General features: G+C 51.3%; 1 protein-coding gene across 5 annotated transcripts; it reads left to right on the forward strand.

The window, feature by feature from the left end:
* The first annotated feature begins 7,169 nt into the window (after window positions 1–7,169).
* Window positions 7,170–23,216, forward strand: PITX1 (paired like homeodomain 1). 5 transcript variants are annotated; one of them, XM_056502555.1, is made up of 4 exons: window positions 7,170–7,271; window positions 15,780–15,961; window positions 18,781–18,986; window positions 21,790–23,216. In XM_056502555.1, the coding sequence occupies exons 2-4, from the start codon at window positions 15,799–15,801 to the stop codon at window positions 22,327–22,329; spliced, it is 909 nt and encodes a 302-aa protein (XP_056358530.1). In that variant the 5' UTR covers window positions 7,170–7,271; window positions 15,780–15,798; the 3' UTR covers window positions 22,330–23,216. The 5 variants fall into 5 exon arrangements, with proteins under 5 accessions (XP_056358530.1, XP_056358529.1, XP_056358532.1 ...); XM_056502554.1 differs by having other exon boundaries at window positions 7,175–7,271; window positions 15,733–15,961; XM_056502557.1 differs by having other exon boundaries at window positions 7,243–7,271; window positions 15,784–15,961.
* The last annotated feature ends 1,244 nt before the right edge of the window (window positions 23,217–24,460 follow it).

A 24,460-nucleotide genomic window follows, 5' to 3' on the forward strand; every position in this document is an offset into this window, starting at 1 on the left:
AGCAAGAGCAGAAACAGCTGGAGGTTTCTCACGGCAGAGTGTTGGTAGAGCAGCAGTTGTGCAGGCACTGTTGGTGAAGGCAATGAGGCTCTCATGAAGAAGCATATCTAATATTTCACAGTGTTTCAAAACTAATGACGAGGTAACAATGTCAGCAAAGGGTTTGCTCCCCAGAGGGGCAGGACTGGAGCATGCAGTGCCCAGCTGGTCCCTCCATCCCAGCCCATACACATCCCTCATCCCTGCCCCACTGCCCCGCACGCAGGCAGCAGCTTCTCCCACTATCAGATGTGAGTCACTGCCAGAGGCACAATGCCAGACCTGATGAACCAGAGGTCTTATCCGGTCTGGAGGATCTGAACTTCCAGTGTTTACTTAAGAATGAAGAGGAATAAACTCTGGTTTTCAAAGCTAAACATCTAAATGCACTCACTAATCTGAAGAGGTACAGTAAGCAACTGTACAAACACACCTTAAATGTTTCTTGGCAATTTTTGCAGTTCATCCAGAAAGATGTGTAGTCTCTCAAAATATGAAAATTCAGCTTCCCCAAGTCCACTGGGAAGTGTTTTGCTTCTCTCTCTTGCAGGTACCAAAAAGGTGAAGCAAGAAAATCTGCAGCCAGATATACCTTCACACAAAATACCAACCACTGTGAGAGACACAGAGGCAAAAACACTTTTGCAAACAGGACATGCAGGTGGATTTTCTCTGCAGGTTGGGGGAAACAGGGCAATTAAAGTATCTGACACCCCCATCTGTAGTGCTTGATTTTATGACCAGGAGCCTAAGCCTATACTTCTCCCCAGTAGCCACGTGTTGATCCTTTTTAAAAAATATTTCACTCCAGCCACAGCACTGAAATATCATTCAAATACATTCTGAAAGGTTTTTTTTCTTTCTTTTTTTTTTTCCCCTGAAAATATGAGCAGTTACTGAATTTCATGTTTTGTAGAGCAAAACCACAAGGTTTCACTCAGTCCTCATCTATAATTGTGGTGGACACTAAAAAATCCCTCAAGAGCCCCAGCAAACACAGAGCCAGACCAGATCTTCCGAGTTCCTTCCACACACAAATCCTCCTGAGTAACAAATATTAATATATAGTAAATAATAATTGTAATACTTAGCACTTCCCACCCATAGATCTCACAGTATTTCACTGAGCTGGATGAATGCCTTTAATTCTCTTGCTCCCAGGCAAACAAGGACTTGTCTTCTGCAAACATTTTCCATGCAGGTGTTTCATTTTAACCTTACACCTAGTTTTGGTGATTATGCTGTGGTCAGCCCAGTCACTGGGAGAGCTCCAGGTTAGTCTTCTGTAAATGTTCCTCTCAGGAGAGCAAAAATACTAAATGTGTTTTAAACCTACAGATATGGATGATTCATCTGCTTTTTAAGCAGCAAATATTTGCACCCAAACTTGAAATCAGATGGGCTTTAAGGTCCCTTCCAACCCAAACCATTCTATGATTCCACAATTCTGTGATATTTGGCAGGGTGGTGCTCTCTGGAGCACAAGGACAGCCAAAATGGGATGGCAGGAGTAGCACCATGAGTGCACAGGAGAGTTCTTTGAGGATGCTCCTGAGATGCAAAGCTTTTGGGTGTAACAAGATCCAACAGGTCTTTTCATGTGCAACTACCAAGTCCACCTTGAGCATCCTGGGTGCTTTGTTCTGCTGTAAAATATATGAAGACATAAAAAATGATGGTATTCCACATCCACTCCACTGAACACTGTCAGGCTCCCTCTGAAAGTCATCTCTACTTTCTGCTCACTGAATTTAGGAGACCTTGATGATAGGTCTGGCAATTAAAAATCATCTAAATACAGCTACATATGGTAGGTTCATTAATAATGAGACGCATATTTAGAAATTAGTGCCGAGTTGGTTGCATCCTCCCTGGAACCACACAGAAAGTGCAAATTCCCTCAGAAATGCTGCCCCTAGTGCAACTGCAGCCTGTGTTTAGCCCCATCCTCATACACTGCTGGTAGGATATGCTGGTGCTGAGCACAACCAGGGCAAGAAGTGGGAACAGCAGGGCCCCTGCTCCCTGGGTCACAGCTCAAGGCTAACACATGGCAGCCTGTCTCAGAACGAGAACACTCTACAGTTCAATCCATCCCTGCAATGAGGAGGCAATAACTCTTGGGGGGGAAATGTAACAAAATATTAAGCCATCAGCTTTCATTTGTATGAGATCCTGTGTCTGCTGCCAGAGAGCTCTGTCCATGTACAGCTCCTGCCAAATGATGTGCATTCACCTCATTTCCACCTACAAGCCAGCATGGTCACCTATAAAGATTAATGTTTGGGACCTGTGCACAGACTGGAGATGGGTTTCAGATGGATCATCAGGCAGTTAAATAGTTTTAGAATGGCCTTGGAAGTCATTAATCCTAATAGATACAGCAATAATAATTTAAGACAGAGAAGGTCCCATGGGGCAGGGGAGGAGGTGGTCCTGGCTCTAAGAAAGTCTCGTTCCACTATTTAATTTCAGGAATCAAGACTGGCTGGGCCAAAGACCCCTCTCCTTCCTCTCACCTTGGCCCAAAGCCAATCTCTGGGGAACAAGGAGAAATAAGGTACAGACCCACTGACAGATATGTGTACTGCACATCTCTGCCCTCAGCATCTCCTCAGGAATGAGCAAAATTTACCTGTGAGTACAAGTTTGGTCCCTGTTACAACCAAAGTTAATGAATCTCAACTAAAGTATCTATATTATACCTATATGGTTGTTGGGGTTTTTTCCTGACAAGGTCTAAGAAGCTGGTTTGAGCAGATGCCAGGGTCTAATACGGGGCACATTCAGATCCAGTGTGCCATTCAGACAGTGGATGAGCTGAGATACTCAGTATTATTCTCCCAGGTGAATATTTGAAGCCAGAGGTAACAACCACCTTGTAAGAGCACAGGAGGCATCTGGGTTAATTTGAAGGTATATGGACAATTTATCACCTTTCCCAAAATCCACAATGCATGGAGTGGACTGCAGAAGAGATATTTGGATCGATGTCTAGACTTTAAGTAACTTTTCCCTAATGCCCAAATCCCTAGGACTGTGTTTCTTGGCAGTCAGTCGTCCAACAGATCTCTGGAACATGATTAAATGTGTTGTGATTTCACTGGCAAGTAAACAACTGACCACAAGCTGCAGAATCGAAAGTGCAAAGATGAGAAATATATCAATATTTCATTGATGGAAATCTACTCCCATTAACATCTACACTGTATAAGGAAACATCTCCAAATGTCATCCTGAAGAATAACAAGCAGTTTTATTGGAGTAAATGTGGCCTTTCCAGTTGTCACAGACAGGGCTATAATTATTTTTAAAGTGTATTAAAGTATTACCACCATCTACAAAATTTTGTTTGTTTATTTCTGTTTGTTGTGGGTGATCCTTGGTTTGCAGCTTGTTAGCAGCATGTCACCAGGGAATAAACACAACCACACACACAAAAGAAACTTCTTTCCCAACATCTTTCGAGGCTCTGGTTGCTGCTAATTGCTGACGCACACAATTGCTACAGGTTTTTTTTTTGTTTTGTTTTGTTTTGTTTTGGTTGTTGTTGCATAACTGTCACTATTAGTAGTTGGGGATGCAAAAATATCACATGTGTTTATTACTCAAAGATGGCAATGATGATAAATTCAGTGATTTAAAAGGAGTGAAGGGATTCCCTTGCCACAACAAGTGTGTTCTCTGTTTCCATCTAACCACAAGGCAGTGATGCACACCTCGTTTTTTCCACAAAGGATTTGGGTCTAGCATTATTGATCCAGTGCAGCTGCAACAGCCTTTCTTAAGCATGATCAAAAAGCCAATAACCTCTGCTCTTATATAGCTTCTTCTATTTGTCTAACACCTTTTCCTGCCTTAACCTGCCCACATCCTGGCAGGAGGTCAGCATACTTCATTGCAGGCACATAAACCTCATACAACATGCTGGAATCACACCAGAAGACTGGGCAGGGCTGGAAAAAGGACTTATCCCAGTACTCATACTTAATTTTCCTTGCATAAACTCATGGATAGGTTTTTTAAGTGACAGAGCTGCTCTGCTTTTCCTTCATGGTGGATGCCTTTTCCATCAGCTGTGGATGAGGTTAGGGGGAAATGGGGACAGCACTGGGTCTCATCCTGCTGCTCTTCCCATAAATCTGAGAAATAGACTTCTTCCAGTGGGGAATAGGAGTGAAGCAGGGAGGGGACTGAAGTTCTGGAAATATTGCCCTGAATGGATGATTTTGTAGGCCTGACTCACACCAAGCTCCCAGTGGAGTGAATGGGAGGGCTGCTGGACTCATACATAGAGGGAAAATTTCATTATTGACTCCCTTCCCCCCATATGGTTAGGTCTGTCTTGGGAAGGACAATATTTTCCAAACAATTTGTCATTTCTTTTTCTGAGCTCTCCTTTCCATTTGGCTCCAAAACAAATGTGTGTGCACAGAAAGAAGCTTATTTCTTTACAATTTGCCTCTTCTGGGAAGCTTAGAAATGTTATAATCCAGTCTTGTTCCAAACATCTCAGTTTCTCCCAGAGAAGCAATGTGGCCCTTTAGATACTATTCCAAGGATGGACTAACAGGGAAGGCTGCAAATAAAGGAATGGGTGAGTTTGGAGAGTCATTTCTTCACTATATTTGGAAATATGGAGAGACATTCTTTTAATGAATGTTTGTGATGGTTTAAAAAAGAAATTGCAAAGGGTTCTTCTGTTTGTGTAGGAATAATCCATGTCAACATCACACAGAATACCATCTTGGCTGTGGAAACAACACTTTTGGAAACTGGCTTGGCTTGGAGATGATTTGATGCTGGTTTGGATGGCATCAGGAGGGTCACCTGGTTATGAAGTGCCCTTCCCTCCCAACCCCCTGCAGCTCTGGATACTCCTCACTGTCTTTTGGACACAAGCCCTGGTGTGTTATTGACACCCTCAAATCCTACAAGTCTTCTCTGGGAGAGAAGCTTTGCAATGACCATCTTTTATTTTGGAAGCTGAGAAAAGCAGGCACTGAGACTAATTAATCCACCTCTGAATCAAGCAACATGATTTAGGCACCTGCTTATAGTCACAGCTTCTTATCTCACCTTATCTCAGTTGACTCCTACATCTTGCCTCAAAGCTACATTCATTTTTCTAGTACCTGAAGCTTGCTGTTAGTGCTGTTAGTGTTCAGAAATGTTTCAGTCACAGAATTCACTGAATTCACAGAATTCACAGAATGACTAGGTTGGAAGAGATCTTCAAGATCATCAAGTCCAACCCATGCCCTAACATCTCAACTAGACCATGGCACCAAGTGCCACATCCAGGTCCAACTGACCTATGTGGCTGAGGAGCTCGGCCAGGCTTCCAACCTATAATACTCCTTCAGCAAGGACTGTCTCCCAGACTAGGAGGGCTGGAATCTGGATGTAATCTGCCCTTGCAGCCCAGAGGCCACAAGCCAGCCCCACTATACTGCTGGATGGTCTCTGATCAGTTGTTTGCCTCTCCACAGATCAAACCTTTGATCCCCTCTCAAAGGGGCTTGTCCCCCCAGAAGGAGGCTCCTAAGCTGGGGATATTCCAATATCCATATTCCATCTTTTTGGAGGAAGGATTTTTACAGCCACAACCCGGGCTGTACAAGGGCAGGATGCTCTCAGTATTTGCCCTATTCACCTGCTCATAGTAATGACTCAAATTACTTAAAAACCGTCACAGAATCAGAATCACAGACTGGGTACAGTAGGAGGGGACCACTGGAGATCCTCTAGTCCAACCTCCCTGAAGAATTTATTCAGCACCCACCCACAGACCTGGGCAAAGCCTCTCCTGGTGCTGAGTGAGCTGTGCCCTGTGCTGGGCCATCTGCAAGACTGGTAGGACAGGGGGTGTCTCCCCAGCTTCTCAGGCAGCCAGCCAGCCTGGGAAGCTCCTCTCCGTCCTCAACATGTAAACATCTGCTGGAGGAAGACTTTTCTCCTAATAACACATCATTAAACATTGATTTAAAGACAATCATCTTCCCTCCTTTCAGTTTCACAGCACCTTTAAAACAGCTGTTAGGCTGCAGAGGGGATGATCAGCTGAACAGGAAACACATTGTTAGCTCCCAGCATTAAAACAGTAGAATGCATTAATTTATGAGCTCCTACTCCCTCTCCAAAAGTTTTATTATGTTAATATCACCTTGATGTGCTAGTAGGCCCCAGTGCCAAAGCCTCTTTCACACAGTATGTGCCATCCTAAATTACAGGCTGGGTGCCCTCTGGAACTGGCTTTGGAAAACTGGAGTAAACCAGTAAGCACTGAAGTTAATATTATCTTACAGACTAACAACCAGCTAATGCTAGACATGTGAATCCCATTTACTTCTTCTCTCTATAACAAATGGCAAGTGTGGGACTGGACTGTTCCTGATTTTATGCTATTTATCATTCTGATCCATTCCATACACGTTGTCCTTAGTTTTCAGCTACAGTTATAGCCTGTGTGTGTATGAGTGTGTGACCTGCTCTACTTAGGAAAGCCCTAGGCACACCCCTGTCATCGTGTTTGCTTGGTCACTGCATGACTTTTGTGTTTTTCTCTCGAGAGGGAAACTTCCAGGGGGTAGGTATGAGAAGTGCAGTGTCTGGAACTGCAAAAGCATCCCTGGAAAATTAAGCAGACCAAGGGCCTGGGAATGAGCAGTGAGATCACTGTGCCGGTATCACCCAGGCAAGCATCTAAAGCCCTGCATCCTCCAGCCCAGGGCAGCCTGGCTGCTGCTCACAACCTTTCCGTGGTGCTCAGCGCTGTGCTCCCAGCTACTGAGGTCCTGAAACAAGAGAGTATTTCAGGGGGTGGAAAAAGAAGTTTAAAAAAAAAAAAAAAAAAAAAAAAAAAAAAAAAAAAAAAAAGAGGCCATTCCTCGTTCTTGTCCCCTCGGACAAAAGGGAGGAAATTAAGAGGGCAGGGGCCGTGCAGCCAGGAGCACGCAGCCGCCCCCCGAGAGGCTCGGCCGGGCGGCAGCCGCCGGGCGCGGGGGGCCGGGCTCGGGATGCCCCGGGCAGCAGGACCGAGGTGCGGGGCGGCGGCGCCGCCGGTCTCCCGGTGCGGGCGGCGCTGGCCCCGGCCCTCCCCCGTCTGTGCGGCACCCTGGGACGGGGCTGACGTCAGGAGGAGACGGGGAAATCTCCCAAGAAAACCCTGGAGCGGCGGCCGGGGCGCGCACAGCGCCCGCCGGGCCCGGCTCGCCGCCGCGCAGCGCCCGGTGAGTTCCCCACGCGCGTCCCCGCCCCACGCGCGCTCCCCGCGCCCGGCCCGCCCCTCTCGTGTGCGCCCCACGCCGCGGGTGCCCGCCGGGCCGCGCTGCCCCGAGCCCCGCTCGCCTCCGGGCTCTGCGGGGTGCGGAGCGTTCCGGGGTGCCGGACAAAGCCGGCCCGGCGCGGGGAGCGCCCCTGAGCGCGGCCTCGCCTCGCCTCCCGCCCCGCGCTCCGCTCCGCTCTGCGCGCAGCCCTTGACATCTTTATACCGTGTATAAATTCTTTCGGGGCCTCTGCGCTTCGTCAGCTCTGACAAATGCGCTGGGAAAGGCGATTCCAGAGGGGTTACCTCATTTTATAATTTTTTTTAATGTGTGTGTATATATATTTAATTTATTTTTTTTTTCCAAACGCACCGTAACGTTTCCAGCCCGCAGCGCTGCTGCGCGGGGCGCTCCGCGGCTCGTCCCGGTGCGCTCGGCCGGTGGCGGCAGCGATGCCGGAGCCTCGGGCGGTCCCGGCGGGGCTGGGGCTCCCCGGGACGAGCCGGGGATGTGGGTGATGGGACAGGGGCTGCGCGGTGCTCCGCAGGGAAGAGACGGCTGCTGCCGGGGATGCGCAGGGCGGGCGGGCGGAGAGACCCTAGGCCGTCGATGAATCTTGCTTTTCAGGAAAATAATAGTCTACAGCCCCTGTGCTTTCCTCTTTTTGGTTTGGGTTGTTTTGGTTTTCTTTTCATTTTAATTTTTGAAATAGGCACCATCTTTGGGAAGTACATGCATCGCGGGTTCCACGCAGCTCCTGTGGCGGAGTAAAATCCTGGAACTGGGGGAAAAATGTTTTTTATCCGCGTGTTAACCTCGCTTAAATGGACATGAGGAATGCCCATCGATGTTGTCTTTCGGGGATTTCGTCGTTTTTAGTCTCGCGTTAAAAACTTTGTCACTAAGCGAGTTTTCTATTATTTGTATTATTTATTTTCTATTATTTTCTGCTATTTTGCTCCCTTTTTCCAAATTTTGCCAACCACACTGCAGACAAACACAAAGTTCGAGTCACGAATTGAACATAAAATGATACGTGGTGCTTGAATCGAGAACCTAAATGTTGTTTGCTTTTTTTGAAAATAATAATCTAAAAATACGTATTTTCCATTTAACAATCCAAAGTCCGTGTTCTCCAGGTTATTCCCTGCACCAGCTCCAGGCGCCTATATAAAAACTGACTTCTGAATATTTCCTGAGGTCTACACTGGCAGAAGTTCCCCAAAAATCCTTCATTTGCCTGAAATATGAACAAAGTCCTTGGAAATCCCGCGCTGGAGCCGTGGCCACATTTCCCTGATAAAGTTTTACACGAGTTAGAGGCGCCTGAGACCGAGGCAAATTTTTCCTACCGAAACCCACTGCCGAACAATAACCTGGTGGCTCTGCCACCTCTCCTTTACAGCACGTTTTATTGTTCATGCATGTGTTACCATGACAATGTATATTTCCAAATACATATATATATTTATAAAAATATCTCCTTTTTATCGGGTTTGTAGAAGGGAGCGCATTTCTCCCAGAAAATGACAGCATATGAAACAATTCATTATTTCCCTCCCGTGATGAACCGCTCGGATATGTATTGCTTCTAAATAACAAAAGGGGAGGAGAAAACATTCTCTAGTAAAGCCGAATTCCTTCGTTAGACCGCCTCTTAAACGTGCTAATAAAACTAATTCGTTTTATTTGCCCTGAACTTTTATATCTAACCCGGCGCGCTGATTAGCACAGCCCTCTGGAAGGCGGTGTGTTCCTATCTCTCCCCGAGATGTGCCCGTTCAGATACGGCCGTTCCCACAATGAAACTGGAAAGAAAAGTGTCCCGTGCCTTTATCTCGGCGGTGTTTGCTCCTGGGGCAGTGGAGACCAGCGCCGGGAGCAGCGCAGCGCTGCCGAGCAGCGGGGCGAGATCATCTCTTTCGGGAGAAATACGGAAAAAATTCAGAAGAAAAAATTGAAAGGAGAGAGGAAAAAAATATATATGGGGAGGGGTGAAGAGAAGAAGGAAAGAAAATAAGATAAAAATTTAAAAGAAAAAAAGTATAAAAGGAGGGAAAATAAACAAAATAATATATAAGATAAGGTGAATGTGCTCAAAGGTTAATTATTTCTCTGATTTTGCATTTTAAGGCAGGAAGTGTGTAGGTCTTGCAGAGATTCGCTGCTGTTCTAAGCACATTAAAGAGTCCAGTGCATTATTAGAATATTTCAGCCCTTCGGGAAATGTCCTCTTGGAGGGAAATGTGTTTCTCCCATCCTAATGCTGGAGCAATTAAGAGGTTGCTCGCCCAAAACAAGGTGGGGGAAACCCACAAGGAAACCTAATGTCTTTCATTCTAAATGTAGACTCTTTTCTTCTCCTGAAGACGAGTCCTTAACAAATGCCAACGGAGTGCTCGGGCCTCTGATTATCCTGTTTCAGAGGCATCTTTTTGAGCCCACAAAAGAGCCACATTTCGGGATCTAAAGATGCACAGAGTAATATGAGCAGGCTGCCTAGCAAACTCCGGTGCCCCTTCCTCCGTCAATTAATCAGAAAAGCATGTTCGCTCTGCCCAGAGAGGGAATTGTGTGGCTATATTGTGAATTCCCTCTCTTTTTCCCCCACCTAGGGGAAAAAAAAAAAAAAACAAAAAAACATATTCCTGAGCTGTCCATCCTCCAACGCTGTCATTGCAGTGCACTGGCACTCTTCCACTCACATCAGGTTTATCAGAGATAAATCCAAACCGCTGCTAGCAGCAAATTCATATTTTCTTGGAGCAGAGTTCAGTGCCTGTGGTCTGACAGATGTGAGGAGGGCTGGAAGGAGCTCCTGGCAAGGGTGAGACTGTGCCGAGGGGGTTGGGGGTAAAAGAAGTTGTCCCAGGTCGGACAATTACGAAATGGTTTTGTTTTCGGGGTGCTGTAGAATGACGGCAGAAGTGAACCTAGCACCATCCCACTCCACCCCCGGCTGCTTCCAGCTGCAGAAACCCGAATAAGAAAACCGTTTCTCCAGCCGTCAGTCGCTGCATTTCAGGAAAGCCTTGGGGTATCATTTGTATCTGTCAGAAAACATTAAGCCTTCAACTTTTTCATCCCGAGTTTTTTCAAGCGCTGCCGCTGGCCGCCGCGCCCGGGAGAGCCCCGGAGCGGGATGCGGATGGCGGGGCGAGGAGGCAGCCCCGGGTACCCCCGGTGCCGCGGGAGGTGTCCCGGACCAGACACCTCCCTGTGTGTTTCCCCATCGCCTTTCCGTGGGGAGAGCCGGGGTGGTGGGGCAGGGTCGGCCGGGCCGAGGGGAGCGGAATGGGGCAGGGGGGCACTCGGAGGCCAGGGGGGCCGAGAGCGGCCGCTGGAATCCCTCCCGCAGAGCATCTGCGGTGCGGAGGGGCCCTGCGCTCCCGCGGAAGGCGGAGGCTTGGCCGACGTACGGAGGGACGAAGGCTACGGGTCCAAAAGGGGCTGATTTCGTTTTGCTCTACTTCTTAGGAAAATTGCTGTCCTGGCTGCGCAGAGGACGACAGGCCGGCCGGGAGCCAGCGTAATTTTCCACCTTCCCCTCCTGAGCGATTTAACACGCACTTCGGGCTGGATTTCTTCCCTCTCTCTGCTTCCCTCTTCACCCCGCCCGTGGGGGACCCGGCTCTAGCTCCGGCAGAGGTCGGAGGGTTCTGGGGCTCCTTTCGGCGTTTTGGGGTTTTGTTTCCTTTTCCCTTCAGGTCGGGGTCACGGTCGCGCGGGGAGAGCAGAGCTTTGCCTTGCGCGGGGGCATAAACGCGGATCTCCACCTTGTGCGTAAGGTCATGCTTTTCATTTTGGGGTGGTGCTCTTTGGGGCAGGACACCCCTGAAACACTTCCACGACGGACACCACCCCCACGGTACAGTGAAGCAGCAGCCCCCGCTCCCCGCAGGGCGCTCCGTGCTCCGCGGGGCATCGCGCAGTCCTGCACGCACTCGAGCGCTCATCGCCGGATCCCGCTTCCTGCGACATGCGTGGTCATCCGCGGGTCAGAGCCACGCATCAGCAAAGCGTGCCCGAGGGGCCTTTTGGGATGGTTCCATTATTAAAAGTTGTTTTCCTGAAGCAGGTCCGGTCTCCTGGGTTCAGTGAAGGGGGAGCCGGGGGAGGTTGGCGGCCTTGGTTTGGTCGGGATTGCATTGTTTGGATTTGGCTTGGCATGATCTGGTTTTGGTTTGGTTTGGTTTGGTTTGGTTTGGTTTGGTTTGGTTTGGTTTGGTTTGGTTTGGTTTGGTTTGGTTTGGTGTACTTTGATTTGGTTTGCTTTGCTTTGCTTTGGTGTGGTTTGGCTGAGTGGACTTGAGTTTGGTTGATCTAGGATTGGGTTTGGTTGGACTGAGTTTGTTGGAATTGGAGTTGTTTGGACTGCGTTTGGCTGGGTTTGGTTGAACTAAATTTGGTTTGGTTTGCCTTGGAGGGTTTCTCCCTCCTTTCTTGCCTCACTGCAGCTCTGTTTTTCAGAAGACTTCTCTCTCTTCTCGGGTAGAGGTGCACTTAGGAGGAGGTGTCTTCATTTTTGTAACAATTCCCAATAATTTATAGACTGAATCTGAGTCTATACAACAGTAATAAATCTGAAAAGGAAAAGCTGGCAGAGACTGAACTTCACCACCTGATATACGGCCCAGGTGGTTTGGCATTGGCATTGGCTGAAACCACCACAACCAGCCGGGGATGGGAGCCCCTCTCCGAAAGGAGGGACCCCTCCCAGGCACCAGGGAGTGAAACCGCCTGTCCCCTCGGCGGCAGTGAGAGTCCCACTCTGGGACAAACGCGTCTCTTCTTCATGGGGCTGTCACTGGCGTGGCCAGCGCTGATTTATTTCTAAGCGCCATCCTTAGTTCTGGGGTTATTTATAGCAGGAGGAAGTGGTGCGGTTTTATTTGCAGGTTTCCAGCCTTTTACAGATCCCTGACGCAGTCCCCGGCCGGGGTGCCGGGAGCGCGGTGGCTGCGCGGGAGCGGAGCAGCGCTGCTCTCCGGCCGCCCCACGGAGCGTTCCCACGAACGGGTCCCGCCGGAGCGCCGGGGTCCCGCTCGGCCCGGCCCCACCCTCTCTCCGCCTCTGCCCGGCCCTTCCCACGCCCACGCAGGTCGCGGCTCCCCAGGGCCGTCCTGGCGGGGTCTCTGCGGCCGGGCCGCTGCGGCTCCTCCTCCTTCCCGGAGCTCCTCAGCCCCCCGCCGGGTGATGGGAGAAAGGGGAACCCGAGCCCGGTGCCCCCGTCCTGCCCAACAGTGGGGCCCGCTTTCCAGTCCCGGGAAGAGCAGCCGGCTCCGGATGGAACGTCAAGGCTTGCCTTGGGTCACCTTGCCTGGCTGAAAGGTGAGACGTGAAGTCAGGGAGGCAACAAATGACGTCACGCGAATGGGCCGGTGACGTAGTGCCCGGTGGAAGGAGCTGCCGGCCGAGGGATGTCCTCGCCATCCCGAAGCAGAGCGCGCTTGGATGGGAGGAAAGAGGAAAAAACGCAGGTGTGGGGGTGACCGCCCTGGAGACGCGCTCTGTTGTCGTGACATAAGTGTCGCGACCAGCAACGGGAATAACCGGGAGGATTTGGTTCTGTGCTGTAGGACTGTGCCCGCTCCACAGAGCGCGGGGCGAGAGGATGCCCTTAAATCCACGAAAGACGTATGAGACACACACAGAAGACAGATACATGGGATGGATTAGGTAGATATAAGATATAGATTAGATAGATCTATGATACAGATATATTTTACAGCTGCCGACCCGTGCGCAAGTGTGCGGTAAATGCCCGTCCTCACCTCGGCCAGGCGCGGACAGTCATGAAGACTGTCAGGAGAGAGCCAGGAGCTGCTCCGGCTCCCGAGGGCCCGCCCGTTACTCTCTGTTTAAGAGCGATATCGAGGGATGTCTGCCCGGTGGCAACCCAGGGCAACCGAGGGCTTCCATCTCCTGGGAAGACAACCGGACCCGGCATTACCGCAGTCGCCGCCTGGGCAGAATCACGCCGGTGCCCAGGCAGAGCCTATCTTTGCCCTCAGGAGGGAAGAACTGAGCCTAGAACGCATATTTTGAAACTAGATTTTGTAGAACAGAATAAAAACTCTAATTAGGTGCATTATTTAAAAAAAAATAAATTTAAAGGAACGAAAAAGTGCCGCCTGCGGTTCGGAGGCTGCTGTGAGCAGTGGGTTTAAAATAGCCGGAGCGAAGCCAGGCTGTTGGCAGACTCGTGGAATCATAGAAGTATCAAGGTTGAAAAAAACCCCTAAGGTCAACGCCTCCCTCCAGCCCGGCCCGCTGGGCTCCGTCCCCCTTCCGCTGAGGGCGGGGGAGCCCCCGCAGGCCGACCCCGGGGTGCCGCCCACGGAAATAAAGGGAAAAAAGGGGACGGTGAAGGGTCTCAGACACAGTGCACGTTTGCAGTATATTCACCTCCCTCCTCCTTGGGAGAAAGGCCGCTCCCACCTCTTGCTTCTCACACGGATGGAGGTCTCCTCCATCCTTCCCATGCCTCCTGAATCAGCTGAGCCCCTGGAGGTTCAGAGACCCTGGTAAATATTTGCATTTTAAACCACGTCCATCTTAAGCAGCCCCGAGGTTGTCTGGTGCACCTCGGGTGCTCGAAATTCCCAGTCGTTTGCAGACTCCTGAGCGAAGTTCAGCCGGGAGCAGTGAACAGGCAGAAGGACGTCAAGATGTTACTAAAATTAAAAAAAAAAAAAAAAAAAAAAAAAAAAAAAAAAAAAAAAAAATTCAACGAAAAGAAAGAAAGCTCGGGAGGGCTGACCCTGACAGCACCCACATGTACATCCCCTGAATGGTGCTTTAGACCAGAGGTTCGGAGCTCTGGGCTCCCCACGCCTGGGGTCCCCGGGCCTTGCGGGGTGCTGCGGGGGTGCGGGGCGGGCCCGACTCCATCACCCCTGCGGGGTCAGAAAAAGCCTGCGCGGCTGGAACACTGCTTCCTTCCACTTTTCGATAAAACAGTTCAAAAGTTCTCTCCCACATCTTTACTTGATTTGAAAGCAAAATAGAGTGTCAGGATAGATCAGTTAAAGTGAGCCGAGAAAGCAGAGAGGAAAGAGGGTCCTTTCCCTAGGCAGTCACATCCAGGATTTTCCTCCCGTTTCCCTTCTCCCCGTTCCCCTCATCCCCAGTACCCACCTTCCTTTCCCTGTGGGTTTTTCCACTTCGCCCAAACACCGAGGTGTTATCCAGGAGGGCTAAAGCCGTATCCCGGCCTGCGTGGGCAGCACTGGGGACCGGTCCGGCTCCACACGCCCCTGCCTCGGGACAGGCTGCACCGGTGACCGATGCAGGAGAGGGGTTCTGCCAAGGAGAGGTGAGGGTCTCCCACCCCCTCCTCGCCGACTGCCCCGGACTGGCACAGTCGCAGAGGCCCCTCCCGAGGGTCACCGCGAGTTCGGGTGCAGCAGGAAAATTATTTGTTATTAATCATGTGCTGAAAGATGATGTGACGGGAGAGATGGCACTGCCGCTGCTCCCTGGGCTGTGCTCCCCCGGCCTCCAGGCAGGGCCCGGGCAGCGTTGCTATAACCTCCGCAGCCTGGAAAATAATGTTTGAAAAGGTTTAAACCAGTTCAGACAGAGCCCACAGCCCAAACACCCCTCCAGGAACATATTCCCCGTGGGACTGAAATATACTGTGGGGTCGTTGAGCCCCGCGCAGAGATGCTGAGGATGCGCGGATGGGTGCGCATCCACTGCTGGATGCGGAGGTTCCTCGGATGGTGAGGCCCAGCCTGGAAAGCTGTGGGGACACCCGTGGGGATTCCGTGCTGCGCGGGGGCGCAACCTGCGCGCTGCCGGCTGGTAGGAGATTAGGGAAGGGGGCGAATTGACGGGGTGCTGGGGGCGGACGGGGGTCCCCAGAGAGTTGTTCACCTTTCCATTCGTTTGTGAAATATTTTTAATGTATCACCGAGTTTTGGGCAGGAGGCGGGTGAAGAGAAGGAGGAGGGGCGGCACTCCCGAAGGAGCAGCGGGCAGCGGCGGGGGCCGCGCAGGGGCTGCGGGGGCTGCGGTCTGGCCGCGGGCGCGCAAGGGGCGCGGATGGCGGGGAGTGCGGAGGCAGGTCCCGCGCGGCCGGGCTGGGCCAGCGCTAGATGGAGTGATGCATGAGCGAGACGGGGAGGTTTTAACCTTCAGGGGGAGGAGCCCCGTTTAACTACAGGCATTTGTTCTAGGGCAGGTCACTTTAATCTCCTTAGCTTTAAACTGTCCAACTCGCAACTCGCGTTTCTCTATAAGGGATCTTTACTACTTCCCTGCCTATGCGGCCGGAGCGCTGTGCCTCTCCCCAGCAGAGACAACCGCCTTCCAGGCACTGCTCAGATTGCTTCCGACACCCTTAAAATAATACTGTTAGTAATAAGTGGATTTGCTTTTGGGTTTTGTTGATTTTTTTTTTTTCTTCTTAAAAAAAAAGCTCCTTGTTCCTTTCTGTGTGGAATAAACACCTGCAAACTCCCCCAGGCAGCCCGGCGCCCCTGCCATGGATTCCTTTAAAGGTGGAATGAATTTGGAGAGACTGCCTGAGAGCTTGAGACCCCAACCCTCCCATGACATGGCTTCCAGCTTCCATTTGCAAAGATCCTCGGAACCCAGAGACCCGATCGACAACTCAGCCAGTGAATCCTCCGACACGGAGGTGCCAGGTAACCCTCCCCCTCCCCGCGCCCCCCGCGGCCCCGGCCCGCTCCCCCCGCGCTGCCTCCCCCTCCCCACCGCCCCTTCCCTCCGCGGGGCGCCCGGGGGTGCTGTGCCTGCGCCCCCCGCGCTACCGGAGCCGATGGAGGGACAAGGGAGAGCAAGAGCTGCCGGGGATCGCGGCGGCTCCATCCCAACCGAGCCCCGGGAACCGGGGCGGGGGGCAGGGGCCCTCCTGGAGCTGCCTCCCCCACCGTGCCCGGCTCTGACAGCCCGCGGGGGGGACACATGGCTCCGTGGTGCCGTCCCAGGAGCCGCTCTCTTTTGTTTATTCTATTTATTTTTAAATAAAAAAACTGTAGTTATTAATTGATGGGGTCGGGAGGAAGGGGGGGACTCTTCGGGGAGTGCGGTTTTGCCGAATGTTTCTGAAATAATGTCAGCTTTTGCCCGGGTTTATTTTCCAGCTCGAGTGGTGCAGAGATGGAAAAAGATCTCTCTGTCAGCGAAAAAAAAAAAAAAAAAAAAAAAAAAAAAAAAAAAAAAAAAAAAAACCTAAAAAAGAAGGAAAGGGCAGGCAAAGCCGGAGAGGCAGCGTGGGGCCAAGGCAGGCAGCGCGGGCCGCTGCGGAGGGGATGTGCGCGGCCGCGGAAAGGTTTTGCGTGGGGGCTGAGCCCTTTCCCCGCAGGAAAAATGAAGGATCCCCATGGCCTGACCACCGTGTGCTACACGGGAACAGGCCGAGGGCTACAGGGAACGCTGTGCTCTCTCAGATTGCATTTAATTAAAAGAACAACATTTTTGTGATGACAAGGGAAAGGTAGAAAAGAGGAACAAAAGCTTCTGGAAGGAGCGTGATATTCCTGCTCCAGCAAGACTGTTCCAGAGGAAGTTTATGTTTTATATAATTTTAATTTTCTAATAGTTATTGCTGCTCTTCGGAGTGGCTAGAGAGTTTTTAACCTAGAGAGTGGCTGCGGTAAGGGTCGGTGCCGAAGTGGCACTCGGTGATAAAAAGGATTTGGGTTGTGCCTCCCGGCCTGATTCACAAACAAAGTTAGAGACCGGCGTCTGGAAGGGACTCTGAGATTAGAGGGGATTATTGGAGATTAGAGAGGGAGATTTGCTCCATTTTGCCCTACCCCTGTGTATGACCCCTCGGTGCTGCCAGAGAGCTGAGGAGCTGCCTGTTTTTCTTCTCCGAGAACCTGCAAAATACCTTTAGATTTTATTATTTTTTTAATGGGAAAAAATAGTTACAAAAGACGATTAAAGATGCCTTAATTTACGATTTGGAATTGTATCACAGCCCTGCTCTGAGGCGGGATTTTTAGGGACAACTGGGAGAGTTAAAGTCAGGGCTGGGCGAGGGGTCGCGGCTGCCCGATCGCCCCCCGCTCCCTCTCGGCCCGGTTTGTCGGAGCTGTTCGCAGCCGAAAGCGCGAGGATTTGTTTTGGCGGGGGTTATTTTTGTTTCTGTTTCGCCGCCGCCGCCGGGCCACGCGGCTCGCCCGGTGTGGGGACCAGGGGGCCCGGGGCGATGGGGTCTGTGCTGAGAAGCCTTGCTTGCGCTGCAGACCCCAGAGCCATCGGCCCCTTTTGGGGTCCTCTGAGCAGCTGAGGTTCGCTCGCACCCTCACCCCTTTTCCTGTGGAGGGTTCCCAGCAAAGTGCGATTCAAGGGTGACTTTGCAAGGACGAGTTCTCCGGCCTCTGGATTCAGCACGCGATTATTTTTAGACTCCCGCTTACCTCGCAGAGGTCGAGGCTGTAGAAATGGCCCCGGTACCGCCGGCGGCGGGAGAAAACCCTCTGCAAATGGGTTTTTATAATAACAACCTCTTTTAAGAAGGAGGAAAAAATGTCTAAATGAGAAAACTCGCCGCGGTTTTTCCCTTCTGCAGCAGCAGGACCGAGGCCGGGGGTGGCTCGGCCCCCGGCCCTGCGCGGCCGTGCCGCTCCTTCCCCGCGCCGCCGGGCCCAGCCCGGAGCGCTCCGGTTCAGGGCCTCCAGCCCCTCTCCGAGCGCTTCAGCCGGCCCAAACCGGGCCCAAACCGGGCCCAAACCGGGCTGCGAGAGCCGCAGAGCCCGTTACCGAAGGGGAGAAGGGCTTAGCAGGGCCGGTGTTGAATTCCTGCTCCCAGCCCGCGCAAATCTCAGCCGAGAAAACCCTCCTGGGCGGTTTTTTCCCTTTCCATCTTCCGATATGATTTTTGCGGGAGGCTTCGCTCAGCCCTGTGTTAAAATAGACATCAAAATCCTAAAAGATGAAAAATAAAATAATTATGAAAAGAGAAAGAAGTGGGGAAGCAGAAGGGGGCCTTTTGCAATTAATTGCCTCTGGGTTTTCCACCCTTGCCCTTCCAAAGTTTCGTGTCGCGGCCGAGCACAACAAAGACAATGGAGCAAAGATCACGCCTTGGTTTGGAGGGAGCGAGAAGGTGCCGTAGAAAGGCGGAGCGGGCGGTGATACGGGGACCCCGCTCCCCACGAATGCGGTCACCCATCGGGCCGGCTCAGAGCGGCTCTGGGGTCCCTCCTGCTGCGGCCCTGGGTGTCCCGGCCCGGCAGGGCTCCCTGCTCCTTCCCCAGTACCCCGGGAAAGGCCGGGTTGGGCTGCGGGGCGATGGCTGAGTGCAGGGCCCAGCGAGACACGAGTGGGTGCCCCACGCGTGCCTCCAAACGGGTGGGAAGCGCTGGGTGCTGGGCGGGTGTATCTGCCTTTGTGTGCGTGCACTGGGGAAAAAACGAAGGCAAAAAACCCAACAAAACAAAACGAAAAAGGAAAAACATATAAACCAACTATCCCCAACCCGACCCCCTCGCAGAAAAAGAGCGCAGCGGCGAGCAGAAAAACGAGGACGGAGCCGCCGACGACCCGGCGAAGAAGAAGAAGCAGCGGCGGCAGCGGACCCACTTCACCAGCCAGCAGCTGCAGGAGCTGGAGGCCACCTTCCAGCGGAACCGCTACCCCGACATGAGCATGCGGGAGGAGATCGCCGTCTGGACCAACCTCACCGAGCCCCGAGTGCGGGTAAGAGGGGCTGCAGCCCCGCCGGGTACGAGCTCTGCTCCGGGGCAGCCGCAGCCTGGGGGGCTCGGGGAAGCTGCTCCTTCTGGGAGCGCTGCGCCGGTTTGCTCTGGGCTGGATTTTAATGACCAAATCTCAAGGCCGGAGAGGAGAAATTCAGCTCTCGGCCACGGAGAGAGTGGTGACCGTCGGACTCTCATTGGGGACCGGTTCGGAAAGGGGCGGCGAGCGGTGCAGGGAGCAGCGAAAGGCCGGGGTGGGGAAGGGTCTGGCTGCGGGGGGAAGAACTCTCTGGACCGGACGAAACGCGGCGCGGGAATGGAGCAAGCTCCCATCCGAGCAGCTTCCTTTTGCTCTGGTTATTCCCAGTAATAGCAAAGGCCATCTCCCACCAAACCAGTGCCCCATGGTACTGCGGCGGAGGGATGGCGAGATCCGCTCCGCACGGCGCGGTCTCGGTGCCGGCCCCTCCCGGCCGCGCATCTCCGAAGGCCGCGGGCTGTTTGCGGAGGCCGAAAGCGAAGGGCAGGGGCTGGGGAGCGGTCGCAAAGTCAATATATGCTTAAGACACAAACTTGTACCGCGAAGGCGCTCGATTTTTACACACCTCGGAGCCTATGCCACCATACAGATATATATCTGTTGTATATATATGCATATAGTGTGTACATATATATATATATATGCCCCTCTTAGCTAAACTCGAGGGGTTCGGTAATGTTGGTGCACACGGTGAGAAACATATATGTATACATATATATACATATATATACACACACACACACACACACGTGTGTGTGTGTGCTTCGGCAGATCCTTAGAGGGATTTATGAGTGAAAGATCCTGGCAAAGAACGACCGGGCCGAAGCGGCTCGGTCTCTATCTGTCTATCACTATGTCTCAGTTTTTCCACCTCCCAAGTGCTTTTTTCCACCCGAGACGTTTCCCCGCGCGGTTTCCACAGTGGTCGCACACCACGGGACCGTGAGCTAAGCACGGGAGGAAACGGGAACTGCAGAGCGAAGCCCCACCGCACAGAAAATCCACTTTTTTACTTTTCGTTTTTTGTTTTTAACTTGGCAATTAAACCTTGAGTGACCAAATCGGATTACAGCGATTCTGCTTTAAACATTTAAAAAGTAAACACCCATCTGAAACAAATGCGTCTGAAAGCATTGTCTTAATTGAGTTTAAAACAAAACAAAGCCTGAGCATTAATACTGGTTAAATATTTCAGGGAGCAAATATAACTAAAATATGAGTTGCAATTAACATAATTTCGTTCCCTTTCTTTGTGGAAATGTTTGGGTTTAATGTTTTGAGATGGCAGATTGCAAATCTAACCTTAATTTGCTATGAGGGCCTTCCTTTAAAATGTCTAGGAGCCATAATTAAAACTATTACCCTCATTTTCAGGAAATTCCTGTCTGGAAGCACCTTCCGAGGAGTATATTACAGGTTTTGAACATGTTGGCTTTCGTTTCCTATTTATACGGGATTCTTTTTATTATTGTTATTTTTTAAAATAGACTCCGCCATCCATACCCCCACGGAGTTTCCATCCTTGATCCCCGTATTTAATAATAGTTATGCCATTTTTTCTCCGTGGAGGAGAGGCCCCAAGAGCCGCCCCCGCCCCGGCACCGGAGGGAGCGCAGCCTGCGCGGGACCAGCCCGGTGTCCGCAGGGAGCGCGGGGCCCTGGCTCGGTGGGACAAAGCCGGGGTGCGCTGGGGAGGATGCTGCAAGGGAGGCTCGCAGGCTGGGCGCAGGCAGCAGATGCAGATTCTAAACCAATTTTTAAAGATTTTTGAAGCTGTCTAGCTTCCATCGCGGGAGGCTCAAATGCTTTCCGAGATAGATATATATATACATAATAAGAGAATAAGAGTGAGATTTCAACGGGGTTTTTGCATCAAACATAAAGACCAGCCCTTCTTCTCTGTTTCTCAGTTAGGGCTGTAAATTCGCATTAGATATACAGGCAGAGGCTGCATCTATCAGAGAGATTGATTTTTTTTTTTTTTAACTAAACATACTAATCCAATCCCTTTTTTTATGATCTGTAACAAGGGACTTTTATTACACAGCATTAGCGTTCGGAAACGCGGCAGAGCCGGGGCGAGCCGGCCCTAATCAGAGCGGGCCGTACCTTCGCCCCCTGTCTGGCTCCGGGAAAGGGGCGGCGGGGGCCGGGACCCTCGGCATCCTCTGCATCCTTGGCAGAGAGGCGGCTGCACATCCCGCTGAACAGAGAGGGATGCGCGCAGAGCCCTGCGGAGCGGGGGGCGGCGGGGACAGGCGGAGCGGGGCGGCGGGGACAGGCGGAGCGGGGCGCGGAGCTGCTCTGGGCTGGGGGAACAGGCACTGAGCTGCGGGTACCTGCGCTCCCCTGCGCGGGGACAGGCGGAGCGGGGCGGGAAGCTGCTCTGGGCCGGGGGAGCAGGCACTGAGCTGCGGGTACCTGCGCTCCCCTGCGCGGGGACAGGCGGAGCGGGGCGGGAAGCTGCTCTGGGCCGGGGGAGCAGGCACTGAGCTGCGGGTACCTGCGCTCCCCTGCGCGGGGACAGGCGGAGCGGGGCGGGAAGCTGCTCTGGGCTGGGGGAACAGGCACTGAGCTGCGGGTACCTGCGCTCCCCTGCGCGGGGACAGGCGGAGCGGGGCGGGAAGCTGCTCTGGGCCGGGGAGCAGGCACTGAGCTGCGGGTACCTGCGCTCCCCTGCGCGCATCTCCGCGCCGTCGGTGGGGTGGGGGGCTGCCGTGGCCTCGGACTCACCGAGACGTGTCGCTCCCCCCTCCCCACACAGGTTTGGTTCAAGAACCGCCGAGCCAAGTGGAGAAAGCGGGAGCGGAACCAGCAGATGGACCTGTGCAAGAACGGCTACGTGCCCCAGTTCAGCGGGCTGATGCAGCCCTACGACGACATGTACGCCGGCTACCCCTACAACAACTGGGCCACCAAAAGCCTCACCCCGGCGCCGCTCTCCACCAAGAGCTTCACCTTCTTCAACTCCATGAGCCCCCTCTCCTCGCAGTCCATGTTCTCGGCGCCCAGCAGCATCCCCTCCATGAACATGCCTTCCAGTATGGGCCACTCGGGCGTGCCGGGCATGGCCAACTCCGGCCTCAACAACATCAACAACATCAGCGGCTCCTCGCTCAACTCGGCCATGTCCTCGCCGGCCTGTCCCTACGGGCCACCGGGCTCGCCCTACAGCGTCTACCGGGACACTTGCAACTCCAGCTTAGCCAGCCTCAGACTGAAATCAAAGCAGCACTCCAGTTTCGGCTACAGCAGTTTGCAAAGCCCCGGCTCTAGTTTAAACGCCTGTCAGTACAACAGTTGACGGACTTGACACAAACCACCTCCGACAAAGCACCGCCGACAAAGCAAAGCAGAAGCAAAGCGACGTTTAACGGAAAAGAAAAAAAAAAAATTAAACCCGATGATGATTAAAACCAAAACCCAAGCAAGTGAGAGAGGGAAAAAATAAAATAAAATAAAGCGAATAAAGCACACACACACACACATACCACCCCCCCCACCCAAAAAAAAAAAAAAAAAAAAAAAGAAAAGAAAAAAAAAGCCCCAAAAACTCCGCGAACTTCGATTGTCTAGGAAAAAGGAAAAAAAAAAAAAGCGAAACAAGGATGCAACCAACAAAACAGCGCTTTTAAAATATATTAAAACAAACAAACAAACAAACAAAAAAAAAAACCAAACAAAAAAAACCATAAAACAAAAAAACCCATCTAAAACCGTAAACGGACCAGAAAACTTTTGCAAGAGACACCGAAATCTGGTACATGGATGAGTTGCAATTTTTTTCTCTGGATTATGCGGGTTGTATGTGTTTACTTGAACTTGCACAGGAGTCGGTAAGGCGGCCGCTGCCCCGCGGGGAGGGCGGCAGGAGGGGACGCCTCGGTGGTAAGAGCTGGTGGGACGGTTCTTGGCCGCTTGTCGCACGGGAAGAGTTTGGTTAATGTTTACCACTGAGAAACAGAATCATACTCGGAAAAAAAAAAATAAGGTTGGGGGAAGAGGAAAGGGGTACAGAAACCAAATCGCAGAGTAGAATCTGCGGGGGAAAAAATGGTTGAAATATTAGGTATGAAACTATTAAAGTAATAATGACAAGGGTCAACCACTTATATAAGGTTATATTTATATCTACCGTTGCATTGTGCCGGATCATTGTCCTTGGCCGTTGAATAAACTGTTTTTAAAATGCATGATTCTTGATGTTTTTTCTTTAGTTGGAAGCTCTAATCCAGTCATTCCTGATACTAAGCAGCTCAAGGTTCCTACCTCTTCATCCTTTCCAAAAGACTGCAGTATCCCCGGTTGTGAGAGGGCACAGAAACCCTTCAGCAGTGCGAAAACTGTTCATTTTTTCCCCCATCCAAAGTCTTATCCTGATAATGAAATTATCATTCATCTTTATTTAAATGTAAGGGGGTGTTTTTTCTCTTTAAAAAGTAAAACCGAAAACCAACCCCAGTTTATAAAGTCTCGAAAAAAGACGAAAAATGGTTTGTTATGAAGTGATTTCAGATACTGCATCTCTGCTAGAGAAACAGCGAGCTTCGGCGTCCAGAAAGGCTCTTAGCAAAGCTGAAAGCGTTCCTTGCTTTTCTAAATGTGAAGGAAAATCAAGGAACCAAAAAATTTCTTAAGGTATTATTATCTTAAGGTGTTATTATGTAAATATAGATACTTTTACAAGTGCTTGTTGGAAAAAAAAAAACAAACAAAATATGGAAATTATAAATATGATTTTTATTAATACGCATACAAAAGGCATATGAAGTTTAATTGCAGGCATATTTGTTGCTTATTTTTGTCGATACTTATTACCTGTAGATGACAAAGAGACATAAAATGCACACGGTACTTCTTTCCCAGTGTATTTCACACCTGTGGTAAACGTTACGCTGGATGTTTCAATTATGCTGTTGTGGATAAGGATGCAGTATATATATTGTTTTATAAGTTATGTTTTGTGATTTTTTTTTCAAAATTAAGAGCATGGGAATAAAAAAGAAAACTTTAAAAAAAAAACTAAACCGAAACGAAATCTAGAAATGCCTTTAATGTTCTTTTCTAGCTGTATTTAAGAGAGCGACTAAACAAGAAGAAAAGCAACTTTCTTTCCCCCTCCCCGTGGTGGCATTTTCGGGAGGCTCCCCCTCCCTCCCCCCGCTTTCCCCCATAGTCGCGCCGTCTCCCCGCTTCCCTCCCAACATCCCGACAGGGAATGAGCCCCGTTCCCTTCCCCCTGCCAGTGGAAACCCTCCCCAGGTCCAATTTTATGGCAGAGTGTTAGCGCTGTTTGCCGGAGCTGGGGATCCAGCCCTCCTTGCGCTGCATTTCTGCATCCCACTAAATCCCAGCGCTCCGGCTGGACCGGGTTTTTTCCTCCCAAAAGAGTCAATCCCCGCACTCTGGAGCACCCCTGGCACTGCTCCTTCCCC

Source organism: Oenanthe melanoleuca, chromosome 13 (assembly GCF_029582105.1).
Source record: "Oenanthe melanoleuca isolate GR-GAL-2019-014 chromosome 13, OMel1.0, whole genome shotgun sequence".
NCBI classification, from domain to species: Eukaryota; Metazoa; Chordata; class Aves; order Passeriformes; family Muscicapidae; genus Oenanthe; species Oenanthe melanoleuca.